Below are 15,737 nucleotides of genomic sequence, written 5' to 3' on the forward strand. Positions count from 1 at the left end.
AAATTTTTATTAGACGCAAATAAAAATGTTAATTCCCATAACTGTTTTTAACTCATTCATACATACTTCATACATTCTAAAGTAGTCATTTCTAAAACGTTCTGTGATGTAGCGTGAATGGGTTCTTTTAAATAAATGTACCTTTTTATAAATGACTTTTTAATCAAAATTTATTGTTTTATTCTAGCAGGCCGTGTATGAATATGCCATAATTAATATTATTTGTGATCGACAAAAGATTATTAAACTCCCACTCCCATCGATCCTGAGAACCAATTCGAATTGTACCTAATAAATATTTCGTTTTTTGTAAATTTTGATTCGTCACATCATATAATATTCTTCAAAAATTCATTATGTTGACGTTTTATCGTTACAAATTTTATTATTTTATTAGTCTGTTTTCTTTAAACTTTGAAGTGTGGTGAAAGAATAGTTATATTTTTGTTTTTTAATTCTCGTTTAAAAACGCTTCGGGATAAGCTGCGTAGTAACCAAGAACATTAACTGTATGATCATTATTATTAATATTAGGCTTTGCTTTCTTAACATTTTGTTGAAAACAACCTAAATGTATTAAATTTCTAAGTAATATCTTCACAGTGTCACGGGTAGTTCGTGGCCGATCTGGATAACTTTTAGCAAATAAAGCACATGTTCTAGTAATAACTGTCATATTCTCCATATATTAAAAGTAAATTTATGCATTCTCCATTTTTTAATTCTTAACGAGCCATTTCTACCACTTTGCAAAAGTGCCAATAACGACAAATAATGACAATTACGACATATTCATGCACGGCCTGCTAGAATAAAACACTAAATATCTTATCATTAACATTAAACCACAATTATCTCCCAAAAGTATTAATTTTAGGTATAGGGAACCCTAATACTATTTGAAAGACTGATTTCTTTTGTTTTTATTAAAATTATAATATATATATATATATATATATATATATATATATATATATATATATATATATATATATATATATATATATATATATATATATATATAGGGTGTTTCATTTAAAATTATTCACTTACTATCGTTTGAAGTTTAAAGAACGTTACCTATTCTTTGCGTGCAAAAGTTAAGGTTTTTTCTTCACTTTTACGGTATCACTAGTACTGTAGAGCCGTATTAAACTAGTGGTCTGTAAGAAAGTATATATTTCGTGTGTAGGAATGAAATCTCTAATAAATCGGCATGGAAGAAATTCCACCGAGGCCTCCAGACAGAAGGAAATTTTATATAGAATTAGGAGAATATAGGATGATGGAATTTGAAAAATTAAAAAATAAGAACATTAGAGTAAATGATAAGGTAACAAACGAAAAAAGCCAAACAACTAGCACTAACGAGGTATGTAACCAATTTGATTTTAATAACGATGCAACTTTGACCAAATTAAATAAAATATATAGATCAGGTAATCCAAATTTAAATAAACTAATAAATTTAAAATTAAATAATAGATATAAATTAGGAGATAATGTACCATATATAATACATATAAAAAACGGTAATATCGGCAAATTGGAATTTTACGTTCAGTACCTGAAATTCCGGTAGTTGGTAGGAATAAAATTAAGGTAGAACTCAATAATTTTGCTAGTGCTAATAAATTAATTGAATCTGAAAATCTAATAAGTAGACTTCGGCAAATATGCAAATAAAAATGTAGAAAATATGCGCATAAATATGCACGTGTTTACCCGAAAATATGCAAATATTTTACAAAATATGCATACAAATAAATAAAAAAATCGTAAAATAGTAACAATTTTATTTAAAAAAAAAGTGTACATAACTAAATATTTCCTACTATTCATTAAGATTTACATTTATTTTAAGTAACTACATCATTTTTAAGTATGAATAAACTTATTTAGAATTATGGTAACAATAAATGACCAAGTATTGTTCAAAATTTTCTAACAAAAACTTCTGTCTGAGTACATATATTTATATATGGAAAAACTTCGTTCAACATCAACTGATGTAACGGGAGCATTTTTCAAACTAACCAAAACATTTGGTTCTAAATTAATTGTTTCCGAAATATTTCCAGCTAGAACACTGACTACTTCAGAAAGAATATGGTAACCTTTATTTTTTTCCATAGTAGCTTCAAATTTTTTTAAAATATCTTTTCCAATATTACCTCTAACGTTCCGACAACATGACGCAAATTCTTTTATTAATGCTGTACTTTCGAACAATGACAGTTTTGGTGATTCTAACTGAGTAATTGTTTTTTGAACAAAACTAAAATTTGATTTTATAAATGAAAGTTCTTGTTGAAGCAAGTTACTCTGAAAAGTTTGTTTAGAATCCAAAAGAGATTGGGAACTTTCATCTGTTAACGTATCAATTATGTTCTTTATTTTAACAAAATGATCTGCATAAAAATTAGCTGCTTCTAACCATGTTCCCCATCGCGTTAAAATAGGTTGTGGTGGAAGAGGAATGTTAGCTAGCATTTCTTTATAAAGTTGAATTCTTATAGGAGATTTAAGAAATACTTTTTTGACACTGGATATCATGGTATTTACAAGAGGAAACTTTTTTCGTATTTCCTCTGCAACTCTGTTTAATCCATGCGCTACACAAGTAACATGTATTAAATCTGTGAAAAATATTTTTAAATTTTGTCCTGCTTTCACCATATAAGGAGCAGCATCCGATAAAATAAGCAGTAATTTATTAGAAGGAATAGTTGTCGGAAGAAAAAAAGTTGCTAATGTTTCTTGTATAAAACGCGAAATTGTTAAAGCATTTGTTTTCTCAAGTTGCTGGCATGAAATAAGATGAGATTTTGGTAAGGTATCTTCTTTAAGAACACCAATCAATAAATGAGCAATATACTTTCCTGAGGAATCAGTGGTTTCGTCTACAGATATGTAAAAATAATTATCTGCAATTTCTTCCTTAATATTAATTAACACCGACGAGTATAGCCCGTTCACATTATTTCTTCTTAGAGACCGATCACTTGGAACATTAAGTTTGCAATATTTTTTTAGAAACGAACTAAAATTTACATTTGCTAATTTTGAAAGCGGTATGTTTGCAGACACTAATGCGCGACACAAGTCTTCATTAAAAGTTTCTTGCTCATCTAATTTTTTTGAAGTAGATTGGAAACATTTAGCCATTGAAGTTTGATGTTTTCCTCCTATTTTTCCTTTTTTTGCAATGTGTGAAGCAGTTCTCACATGTTGGTCTATCTGAAATTTCTTCTCACATGCTATCTATAAATAAAAATAAAAACCTTTATTTTAACCCAACCTTTAAAATATAAAAATATACAAGGTGTTTTTGGTTAATCAAATAACTGGTTTGGAAAAAAAACACTCGCTAAGTGTTTTAAATGCAGTATTAATCCACAAATTAGTTTTTGTTACTAACCATTAGTACATCATATAACTTATTTTAAAATTCAACAAAAGTTTTTTTTTTGTTAATTCAATTACAATAAAAATAATTGTGTTTTAGAATAGCTGACTTCATAAAAAAAGTAAAGGTGAAAAATTTTTCTAAATACACACCATTGTATTGTACCATGGACAATTTTTTCTCACTAAAGGAAGCTATTTTTCATTTAAAAACAACCTACGAGTACTAAATTTCAAGTTTATTGGTTTTAAAGTTATTGTTGTTATTAACTAAAAGAATTTAATTTTTTTAAATTTTAACACCCTGTATCTCGAAAAGTAAATAAGTTTGACCCCTCATTAACTATATCGTTTTGTTCAATTTTTCGAGAAGTATCTACAGTCAAACGTTGTAAGTGTCATTTGGAAACACCCTGTATGTATGAAATATTAAATATTTAATAGAAAATATTAGATACTTACAATTTTGCCACAGACTGAACAGTAGATTTTTCCCATATCCATAGACAGCTCTTTATAAGGTTTAATCCAAGTTGAAGCACTGGTTGTTTTAGGCATTATAAAATCACAATCTTCCTTTTTGTTACGCACAACGAGTGTTTACGCTTTGAATATCAAAACAAAAATGATTTACAAATCTTAGCATCAAATTAGAAATGTTTAGGTACCTAATTCAATAAACTGGGAGATTTTGGAAAATCCCTAAATTAGGAACAAAACTATTAGCCGTTTACCTGCTGTTAAGATACAATAAATTGTAGATAGATTTGGGCATTAGATCATAAAATGCAAATGAGCGAACCCTTAGCGATTATCCAATAACTGAATGCCTCAGTGACCGAGACTTTCTAAGAATGTTGAGGGCTACTTAAATTGATCTTCTTTGAAATTGTAAATGTTTTGTACCTGTAGAGATTACGTACTTAGATCATTTCTTGATTAAAATGACTACAAAATTTTATACAAGAATTGAAATAAATTGGTATGTTTAAAAATTTTCAAATACAGTATAAAAATCTGAACTTTTATGCACTTTATGCAAACTTTTATACAAATATGCCAAAATATGAAATATTTGCATAAAATATGCACAATATGCAAAATATGCAATATGCATATTTGCCGAAGTCTAGTTATAATATATTCCTTAAGAAGGTATATACACATAAGTACAGATTATTTCTCTCAGACAAATGCACAGCGATATCCCTAAGACGAAATAGACGAATAATTAATAGAAGAACACATCGAAGGAAAATACAATGACACTCGCTTCTCATCTAGGGGTCCGTCAAGACATTTATTTTAACAGACAAACAACACTGGACCACGGATAAGGTATTGTTACATTTAGGATAAACAAAGGGTACAAGTCTAACCCTATACACGCTCATGAAAATTTTCATGAACGAGTACCAGATTTATAAAGCTATGCATGTGTCTGACAAAAATTCTATAATTAAATTATATATTGTTACAGAACCTATGGCTAACAAGGACTGTATATTATATGGAGCGTATGTATTGCATTTTGTTAATTTTATATACAGGGAGTTTGAATGCTGAATAAATTTAGGACATTCAAAGAAGATGTGATCGAGGTCACCTAGTTTGCCGCAATGTTTGCAACTATCATCATCGATGACTTTAATTTTAAATAAATGGCATGGGTAGCATGCATGTCCAAAGCGTATTCGATTTATAGTAGTAATATATTTACGAGGAGCTTTGAAATTCTGAAACCAGGTTGTTTGAGGTATAATTGGTTGTAAAGAGGTATACCTTTTATGGTTTGTAGAACAGTAATGTTTCCATTGCTCTTTCCATCTAAGTTGCCATCTAATTTTTTTTTGAAAATCGTAGTAACATTTGATGTATTAAGCATATATTTCAACGTAGAGCCAGTTGTTACACTCATTTTAGCCAAATGATCTACATATTCATTATGTTTGAGACCAATATGTGCTTTGACCCAAATAAATTTTATGTTGACTCCAGTCGATGATAAATGATACAATCGGTCTTTTATTTCAAATATGTAGGGGTTGCTAAATGTTGAGGGCAATTCAATGTTTTTTATGCTCTGCAAAACTGAAAGGCAATCTGACAGAATTAAGATATGTCTATTGCAGGTGTTTTTAACATATTTTAGAGCTTCAAGTATAGCTATTGATTCCGCTGAAAAGATTGAAAATTCATATAGTAGTTTATACTTGAATTCTACGTTTGTAGCAGGTAAAAAGTATGCGCATCCAGTCCCTTCTGTTGTTTTTGATGCGTCCGTGTATATTACTGTGGCTTCCCTATAATCCTGCAGTAGAGATATTAGAAGATTGCTACTCATAATGGTGTTCTCACTATAAGTGGGTATTATAACCTGAGTTCTGTGGAATAAAGAAAAGTAGTCTAAGCTTCTGTCAACCGTGTCCAATTTCTTGAAAAAAATAGGATTATTCTGTAATGACATGCATAAAGGCGGGGAAGGTTTTTTCTCCCAATATTTGTTTGTAATATCTGACTCGTTAAGTTGACGGACGCTTGAAAATAACTGGGAGTTAATTAATAGAATTTTCAGAAGGCTTTTTTCACTTAAAAAGTTTCTTCTATTTTCCAGGGGTAGCTCAGCGGCTTCAACATATAAGGGTTGTATAGGGGTTGATCTCATAGCACCCAAACATACCCTCATAATAGAATTTTGAAACGTGTCGATTTTTCTTAAAAGGTTCTTAGAGGCGGAACCATAAAGAGTAGCACCGTAATCTAGAATATATCGTATATAAGCGCGATAAAACAACAAGGATGTTTCTACATCGCAACCCCACCACGTTTTAGTTGTCATTCTGAGGAAATTGCCGCCTTTGTTACATCTATCAAACATGCACTCTATGTGTTGTCTCCAAGTTAACTTCTTATCCAAAATAAGGCCTAGATATTTGACATGATTTTGAGGCTTAAAACATTGATCGTTCAGAATGATATTTTCATTTGTAGGAATGTTATGTCTTGTGAAGATAGATACTACTGATTTTTCTATAGATAAATTGAGACCATTCTCTAAGAACCATGAAAAATGGGATTCACATACTTTGCTAAGGCTTTGTATACAAGTTTCATATTTTTTGTTTTCTGTATAGATGCAGAAATCGTCGGCATACTGTACGATTTTGAATGAACTATTATTTATTTGGATGTTATGTATGTCAGAGTTGTATATATTGAATAAGATTGGAGATAAAACTGAGCCTTGTGGTATACCTTGATAATTATATCGCGGTCCAATTAGCTTGTTATTATGATCTCTTACATAGATGATCCTCTTTGTGTAAAATCCAATTATTGTATCCACGAATGCGATTGGCATATGAAATAAATTAACCATTTTATTTCTTAAAGTTGACAAGCAAACTGATTCGTATGCTTCCTCAATATCCAAGAATAGTCCTGTTAAATAGTTGTTTCTGGTTAAGGTACTTTGTACATCTACCACAATGGTTGTTAGAGCATCTAGTGTTCCAAAGCTTCTTTTATAACCAAACTGATTTTCTGGTAGCAAATTATTTTTTTGTAACCACCAATCCAGTTTAAATTTTATGAGTCTCTCTAGAGTTTTAAAAACACAGGAAAGTAACGATATGGGTCTGTATGAATTTGCAATATTTGGATCTTTACCAGACTTTAGGATAGGAACAACAATGGCGTTTTTAAATGAATCAATAACGATGTTATTTTGAATGATGTCATTAAATACCTGTAACAGTAGATCTTTAGCTGCTCTTGGTAGGTTGATTAACATAGGGTATTTGATTTGATCAATCCCTGGGGAGGTATTATTGCAATTTTTGAGAGCGAAATCTAATTCAGATTTAGTGAAAGGTTTTAACAAAAAGTGATTGGATTGGTGACTTTGTTCGGATTGGTTAGAGAAATTGAACCCAGGGAGGAGAAACTTTATTAAAGAAGTCATCTAAAACTTCATTGCTGAACGGTTTCATACTATTCTGCGGTTTTTGATTCATTTTGTTGGCCTGTGACCATATTTGCTTAGAAGAGGTATTTTTGTTTAAATTGGAGCACCATTTGATCCAACTGGATTTAGCTTTTTGCTTCAACTGCTTTTTTGTTCGAGCAGTAACTTCCTGACATTTTAAGTAGTTATCAAAACTCGATGAAAGTTTGTAAGATTTTAATGCCTTTTTTCTTTCATTAATTATTATATCACATTCAGGGTCCCACCATGGTGGTGGGGGACGATTTTTGAGTTTAAGAATTTTATATTGAGGGATAGATTTTGAAGCAGATTCATTAATACAATTAATAAGAAAATTATAATTTTCGTGTTTAAAGAGATACTATAGTTGACAAACATTTTTTCTATTAAGGATGTATACAGTGACCAATTGGCTTTATTGATATTCCATTTGCTTTTTGGATAAATTGTTTCATGTGATGTGTTATTTGTGAAAAGGTTCATGGTTATAGCAAAATGATTTGACCCTAAGGTATCTGAAGATACGGACCAGGAAACTTTACTGGCTAGATTAGCTGTACAGAGAGAAATGTCAATCATAGATTTCTGAGTACCATATTTGGAAAGATATGTGGGTTCCCCATTATTCAAAATAATAAGATCTAGGTCCTCGACACTGCTGACGATTTGATGACCTACAGCATCATTGTGCAGTGAGCCCCATAAAGAGTTATGAGCATTCATATCCCCTCCAATTCCCTTCATAAAAATAATCAGTGGTATATCCTTTCTTATTTAAATTTCTCTTGTTTTAAACCAGCCTTACTGTTTTCTATGTCTGACTTCGGTTTGTAATCATAGTTTCCAACTTTTTTATTCCAACGAATTCTTCTTTTTTCATTCTGTTAACTACTAGTGGGTTCTTTTTACGGGATTTTTTCATCACGTTTAGGTAATCATCAAGGGTATATAAACGTTGTTGGAATTTTATGGCATTTTCAAAATCTCCAAAATCACTACCATTTCCTCTGCCAATGTATCACATATACTTTTTTTATAGAAAAATAGAAAATGCCTTTAAAACTTCTAAAAGATCTTGTTTGGTGTAACATTCTTCAAAATACATATCATTTGTCTTCATGTAATTTTGAATTTCCAATTTAGTATTATTCGAGTTTGGAGTCTTACTTAGTTGGCGACTGTGATAGCTTGCATTGTCCATTACTAACACGCTATTCTGACGAATTTTTGGCATAAGATTATTTTTGAACCATTCTTCAAAAAGTTCTGCAGTTGTATCTTCATGATAGTCGACGCAGGAGTCTTTAATATTCTTTGTAGAAAGCCACAGGGCATTTGAATTTGATGTAATTCTTTTTACTGTGGTCAGAGGTATTTTCGTCACATCGCATATTTCACTCGTAGCGGAAGTTGTGTCAAGTCCTCTTTTAAGTAAGGTACTGTATATAGTTTTTACAATTTGCTTTGCATCTACAGATAAATGTTTCTTCTTTACAGGAACACTCGAAGAAGCCCCATTATTATTATCATCCCACGGACGTCACATGATAGAAAACGTAATGAATAAAATGAGTAATACTACTTAAAACTTCCCGTGATACATAAAGACAAAAAATTTTTATCAAGAACTCGTATTTAAATACTGGTTGGTATTCAGTTCCATAAACTTATTATATAAATACCTGAAAACCACTTAAAAGGTGATTAGCAAACCCGTCGCACACTACCATTGAATTCTAACTCTCTTATCAGTATAGATTCGTCAATATAAGCCTTATCTGTATTAATGAAATTATAATGAGTTTGGATTGTACGCAATTAAATCAACATTAAGAAATAAAGATTGACAAATTTCACCAGGAAACATATTTAAGTTTACCTGAAACCGGGCCTTTATACTATTATCGGTTAACTCAGGATGTTTATAGTCGGTACTAATTGAAGTCAACCATTTACTGCTAAACAAACTTTACAAGGTTCCAGAATTCTGGAATAGGTATCATGAATAAATGGAAGAAGTACAATAACTTAATTTGCTGTAGTAAGACCGGTTTATAACAGAAAAAAAAACTTGAGACATTTCAACTGTTTTAACATAACACAACGGGGGCTTAAAATCGACCAACCGACAAGTCAAAAAAATAACAGCCATCCAACACTAAAAAATGAGAATGATTAGGAAGGCACGAAGAAGAATAAACAACAGAACAACAATTGATGAAAGTAATTGAATCAGATGACAGGTTAAATGTGTAGCATTTAAACAGCTGAAAAGGAAAATCAAAATTGGAAAAGTTGCTTCCTAAAAGGAATAGTGTAAACAAAGAGACTGTGATATTCTAGTTACTATTAAATGAATAAATAAGACAAGCAAACGATGTCATGGTAGAAAAATTGTTGTTGATATGAAACAATAATTTATGACTGCTGAATATGAGTTGTGTTATTTTGCTAGTGAAGCTTTATTTACATCCGACTGATTCGTGTTAAAATAAGTACTTACTTGTATCTGTTCCTGTATTTCTTTTACCCTTTCTAGTAGAAGCATTGGAAATTGTACTCTCTTCTCTATTGCGTATAGTTGATCCAATATTACTCGATAATTTATTTTGGAAGTTTGTTACGCAATTATAAGTACAAAAGCTTCTCATCACACCATCATGACTTTTTAAATGATACAAAGGAGGAACAACCTTATGGCAATGACTGCAAATATTATTTCTTTCAATAGAAAACCTATACAGGTTAAGACAGTTCACACTGCACATATTTATTGTAGGTCCTTGTTTGTTGTATTGTCGTATCATATCAAAATTATACTTCTTTACTTTACACCAACTGCAATTTACTATTTTTCTGTGAGCAATAATGTAGATATTTTCACAGCTTGTGGAGCAAAAGCTGTACTGAACATTATCATAATACATTGTATGTTTTTCAAGAGTTGATTTTTGAAAATGTCTAGAACACATGGCACATTTTCCTGTTGAAATATTTTCTACAAAACTGAATGCCACAAAACATAACTCACCACAGAAGTAGTAGAGAGTTGAATCTAACTCAAATTCCATCGTGATGGAGTTTTCAGCTTTACAAACTGAGCAGATTGTACCTGGAGGCACTGTGAGAGTTCTACCAGTGGCCATTATATCATATTTCTCCATACAAATTTGGGAACAAAAGTCTTTAAATTGACCTTTATCCCCAACTGGTGCCAAAAATGCAGAATCTCCTGCAGAAATATCTTGTTGACAGTATGAACACACTCTAAGGAATTTCTTGTACTTATCAAGACATGTACTTGTGCAGAATTGCCTAATGTCATTACCAAATCTAACACAGTATTTTCCAAGAAAGTGACTTTCCACATCTCCTTTACAGTTTGAACACTGTGAGCCTGTATCTTTCTGATATTTTGTTAAACAATATTCGTTGCAAAAATCCATAATCTCCCACGTTAAATTTTGATTAATATCATTAGTTTCTCGTTTACATGAAGCACATCTCCTTATAAGTGAAACAGATTCTGTACTCTGCACTTCAGATAAGTCCTTAACCCTTAAACAACGTTCAACCCAATTTAAAACGACCTTATTTGCGTGGCTGTTTTTAAAATCATTTAAGCAATTATCGTCGCACAGATAATAATGTGTTCCATTAGTTTTCATAGCATAGTAATATCGGACTTTCCTTTTCTGTAAAATAATAAAAGAAATTAACAAATCTATCAACTTACTTTTTAAACATACTTACCAGTTTACATCGATTGCATACTTCCAAATCATCTCTTTCGTGTTTGAAAACTACTATGGAAGAACCTCCTGACTGATGTGAGGATCCTTCAGTGTTATTCACTTGACTTGATGTACTGGCTTCACTGATATCACGAAGTGGGCGCATTGAAGAAGCAGCATCCCTTTCAGCCTATTAACAAATTACTTTTAATTTAAATTAGCCGACTAATATTTAAATATATGACCATACAGCAAAAGATACACAAATGTAATTACGAATATGTTTGTATCAAAATTAGCATCAGAACAATTCACTGGAATTTCACTTAACAAGACCACGGAAAGTATAGGTAAAATATTTGGCGATTCAACAGAGCTAACAAGCTTAACACCTACACTAAAGTTATAAGTTACACATTTTAATGAACGTAAAAATAATTTTATACACCTTATACATATTTAATGATACCAAATAAAGTAAATTGAAAGGGTGATATAAATTTTGCAATAATAAACTATTAATAAGTTCCTGTCTTTTTAATTCAAATTTACTACAAGAATAAAAAATGTGATCTAAGTCACAAACCACATTGCAAGTCTCAGAAAGTTTGGTGTCGACTACACCGATTTTATGTACAGCACGACCAGATTCACTTTGTATTTGAGATTTGGATGCGCTATAGTGCTGACGCTCGGTAAACCCAGACCTGAGCGATCAAGGTAAAAAATGAGAAAAATGAGTTTTTATCAAAGAAAACCTGTGCACTACAAGAACAAAAATGGAAGGAATTTAGAAAGTGGCAAGTAAATACTAAACAGATGAAAATAATACTTAGAAGAACTTCTAAATGAAATGCCCATAACAAAATACGAAGAAGAAGAACTGAAGGAAAATACCGATCAAGAACGAACAGAGGAAAACCATCTAATGAAAAAGAATTAAAAGAAATAATAGAGAAAGTAAAAACAAATAAGAGTACAGGAAAGCATGAAGTAACAGCTGAACTGTTCAAATATGGAGGACCAGTACTAATTAAGCATCTGAAAAAGTTGATGAAAGAAATTTGGGAACAAGAACACATACCGAAAGAATGGACTGAAGCCACACTCTGTCCAATTACCAAAAAAGACGACAAAAGTTTACCGTAATTACAGGGGAACATCGCTACTAAATGTTGCACATAAAATACTTGCCATACATATAAAAGATAAGATACCACAAAAAATAGGTAATGACAGGATAATTTCAATGTGGAATCAGAATAAGATGCAGCACAGTAAGTAGATCAAATTATCCTGCTCTGCGAAATAAAACAGAGAGCTACGAACACGGGAAATCTACAGTGGCCCTATTCATTGACTTTAAACAAGGTTTTGACAGAGTAAAATGGAAAGAAATATACAAGGCACTACGTGAAATGGAAAATAGTGAAATATTAGTAAGAATGATAAAAGTGACACAAAAAAAAAACAGAACATATAATAAATAAATGCACTGTCATCACTGTTGTTCAGTATTCTTTTTGAAATTGACGTCGAAGATCCGGAATCAACAGGACATGACTTGTATATCAGCGAAAACACCAATGTCTAGCATTCGCTGATGACCTAGTACTGATGCCAAAAGTTAACAAGAATTAAAAGAAATATTAAAAAGACCAGAAGCGAAATCGAGAACGGGATATACATAAACGAAGAAAAGGCCAAATATAGGGAATGGACGAGAATAGATACAAGGACAATACCTGACAATAACCACAGAAGGATCAATATATATATATATATATATATATATATATATATATATATATATATATATATATATATATATATATATATATATATACCGAGAAAAGGAGTACGACCGTCAATCCAAAATAAACTAAGGTACACTAGAAGAGTGGTGGGTTTTTCGGTCAAAGTGGAGAAATAAAAGACAAAGAAGGTGGCTACTTCATCTATTTATTGAAGACGTTTCGCTTTCTGCTCAGAAAGCATCATCAGTTCATCTAAAAAGAACAATATGAAACCAAACATCCATAGAGAAGTTACAACAAAAGTGTGTTACCTTACAAAGACATGTAGCAGTCAATGATGTTAAAAATATGAAAAAACTTACGAAACTGGACATTCAGAGTTAACGGTGTATAAAATAATTAATTGAAACTAGGTATAGTTTGCAATTTAACAAAATTAGCACAGCAAAAGAACATATGATAAAAATACATGTATAAAAAAATTATTATAAAAACTTAAGTAAAAAACATTAAGGTTTATTTTAAAGTGTAAAGAACTAAAAAGATCATACGAATGCACTTCCAACAAATTTATTTAATGAATTAGATTTTTTATCTAGAAGAATATAGAATTTAGATTTTATTTATATTATATATATATATATATATATATATATATATATATATATATATATATATATATATATATATATATATATATATATATATATATTGTTATGATGTATTATTTGTGAATGATGAGCAATGAGTGTTTTTTAATAATATATATAGGGTTTTTATCGCGGTTCTCAAAGAATTAGTTTGTAAGCACTTTTTGAAATTATCTTTATTATATCTATTATGAAACACACATATATATCTAACATAACCAATGTAAAGTTTAAAATAAACTATCTTTAAATTAAAATTCTTATGAAACTAATTAAATTATATAGATAATGTAAATTTTAAACAAACTATCTTTAAAATTGAAATTCTTATGATACTAACTAAATTATATTAACAAAATTTTGTACCTTTCTTTCACTGAATGCCTAAATAAAATGTTCTCCAAAATAAAGATTTTAATCACCACTCAATGTCTTCGTTCTCAGGCTCGGTTATCCTTGTTTTTGTGAAATTACTTTTTCCAATTATCAGCTTCCATCAATTTAAAATATTTTTCTTCTTAACAGCATTTATATATATTCTTATTTTCAATATACCAATATCCAATCACCAAATATATTATATAATTTTAATTTTCAATTAATACTTCCTTCCATCATCCAATTACCATTTTTACATAACATAATTTTTAATCTTCAATAATATTATCTTTATACTGTTTCTTAATCTTCATTGAACTTATTATATTGAACATCTGGACCTTCTGACTGACTATCTTGAACTTACTGAACAATTGACTTCACTAACTAAATGTGTCTATCTTCTAACTAACTTTCTTACTAACTGACTGGCCATCTGACTGAACTTATAGTAACTGTAACTTATGACACTTATTCAAAGTAGGTATATCTGGTTGCCTATGCACATGGCTCACTTAAATATATTATAATTATAAAAAAACCTTTTTACACTTATATGCTAATTTCTTAAAAATGCCCTCACATAAATAATTTTTATAATATTCCCTAGTATATAACTTATTAAAATAACCAAATACTTTTAATATCTAATATTATCTAATATATACTTATAAATTAATTTTTTAAACACTATTTTTCCTCTCCCACTCATATCATTTCAATACCCCAAAATTAAATTTAAAATAAATAATTTACTTATTATTTCTTTTAAATATTAATTTTCTTATCCACATACCTTAGTAAATATAATAAATTAACTAATTTAATTTTTTTATTTTTAAAATTGTTCTATTAAATACATCCCTGTTAGTTATCTGTCTATGTCAAACTGTCATGTCAAATGGAAGTTTGTATGTTTATTTATAGACAAAATCTAGGAATTATTTCCATTCAAAATAACTTTCATCAATATAAATTGGTAAGTTTTTCACTTTTTATATTATTTTTAGCAAAACATTTATAGAATCTATTTAGTATCTAACCGCAAATTATGATTTTTAGGGCACAAATAATTTCCATATGTACAAAATCATCAAGTATGATGTCAAATTGATTCATAACAAAGAAATCTACCATCTATCTATGAAATGGATCTATCAGTAAGCTGTTAGTGTTGTTATTATTAGTGTTAAAAGTATAGAAAACATTATTCATTCTCTTCATAATATTTAAAAATGTCATTGATATGAAACATGCCTCTTAGTCTATTCTCTGCATCTATCAACACATAACTATTTAGTCCATTCTGATTTTCAATTCTGTATGGACCTTCAAACATTGGTTGTAATTTCTTACAACGGTTTTTTCCAGCATTACTCTTTCTAAGTGAACGAATTAACACTTGGTCTCCTTTTTGAAATGTGATTGGTTTTTTTATTTTTTGATTTTGTCTTCTGATATATTTTTCAGCTTTCCTCCTAATTCGGTTATTCACTTTCTGCATTACTTGTTCTAACATATCCTGATTATATTCACTAATCCATTTTCTGTTTCCTATATGGCCAAACATTAAATATTCTGGTACTTCCTCTGTATTTAAATTGTGTATTATTTAAAAAATATTCTACTTGTGGTATATGTTGCTGCCATGTTTCATGTTGATCTTGACATATTATCCTTAAATATTTTATAACTTCTTTAATATATATTTCTGCAGGATTTGCCTGAGGATGTCTGATACTTGTAAAATGAATGTTGATTCCTTTTCTCACAAAATGCCCGAAATTTTTGGTTGTTAAAATATGTAGCATTATCTATTATG

General features: G+C 29.8%; 1 protein-coding gene across 2 annotated transcripts in view; it reads right to left on the reverse strand.

The window, feature by feature from the left end:
• Positions 1–15,737, reverse strand: part of LOC140452516 (zinc finger MYM-type protein 3-like) — a 76,360-nt gene that overhangs the window by 37,613 nt on the left and 23,010 nt on the right. For both annotated transcript variants that reach the window (XM_072546830.1, XM_072546829.1), the window contains exons 4-5: positions 11,150–11,320; positions 9,900–11,091 (exon numbers count right to left, since the gene is read on the reverse strand). In XM_072546830.1, the coding sequence (XP_072402931.1) occupies positions 9,900–11,091; positions 11,150–11,320 (1,363 nt within the window). The remainder of the gene's footprint in view (positions 1–9,899; positions 11,092–11,149; positions 11,321–15,737) is intronic.

This window comes from Diabrotica undecimpunctata, chromosome 10, assembly GCF_040954645.1.
Source record: "Diabrotica undecimpunctata isolate CICGRU chromosome 10, icDiaUnde3, whole genome shotgun sequence".
In the NCBI taxonomy this organism is placed as follows: domain Eukaryota; kingdom Metazoa; phylum Arthropoda; class Insecta; order Coleoptera; family Chrysomelidae; genus Diabrotica; species Diabrotica undecimpunctata.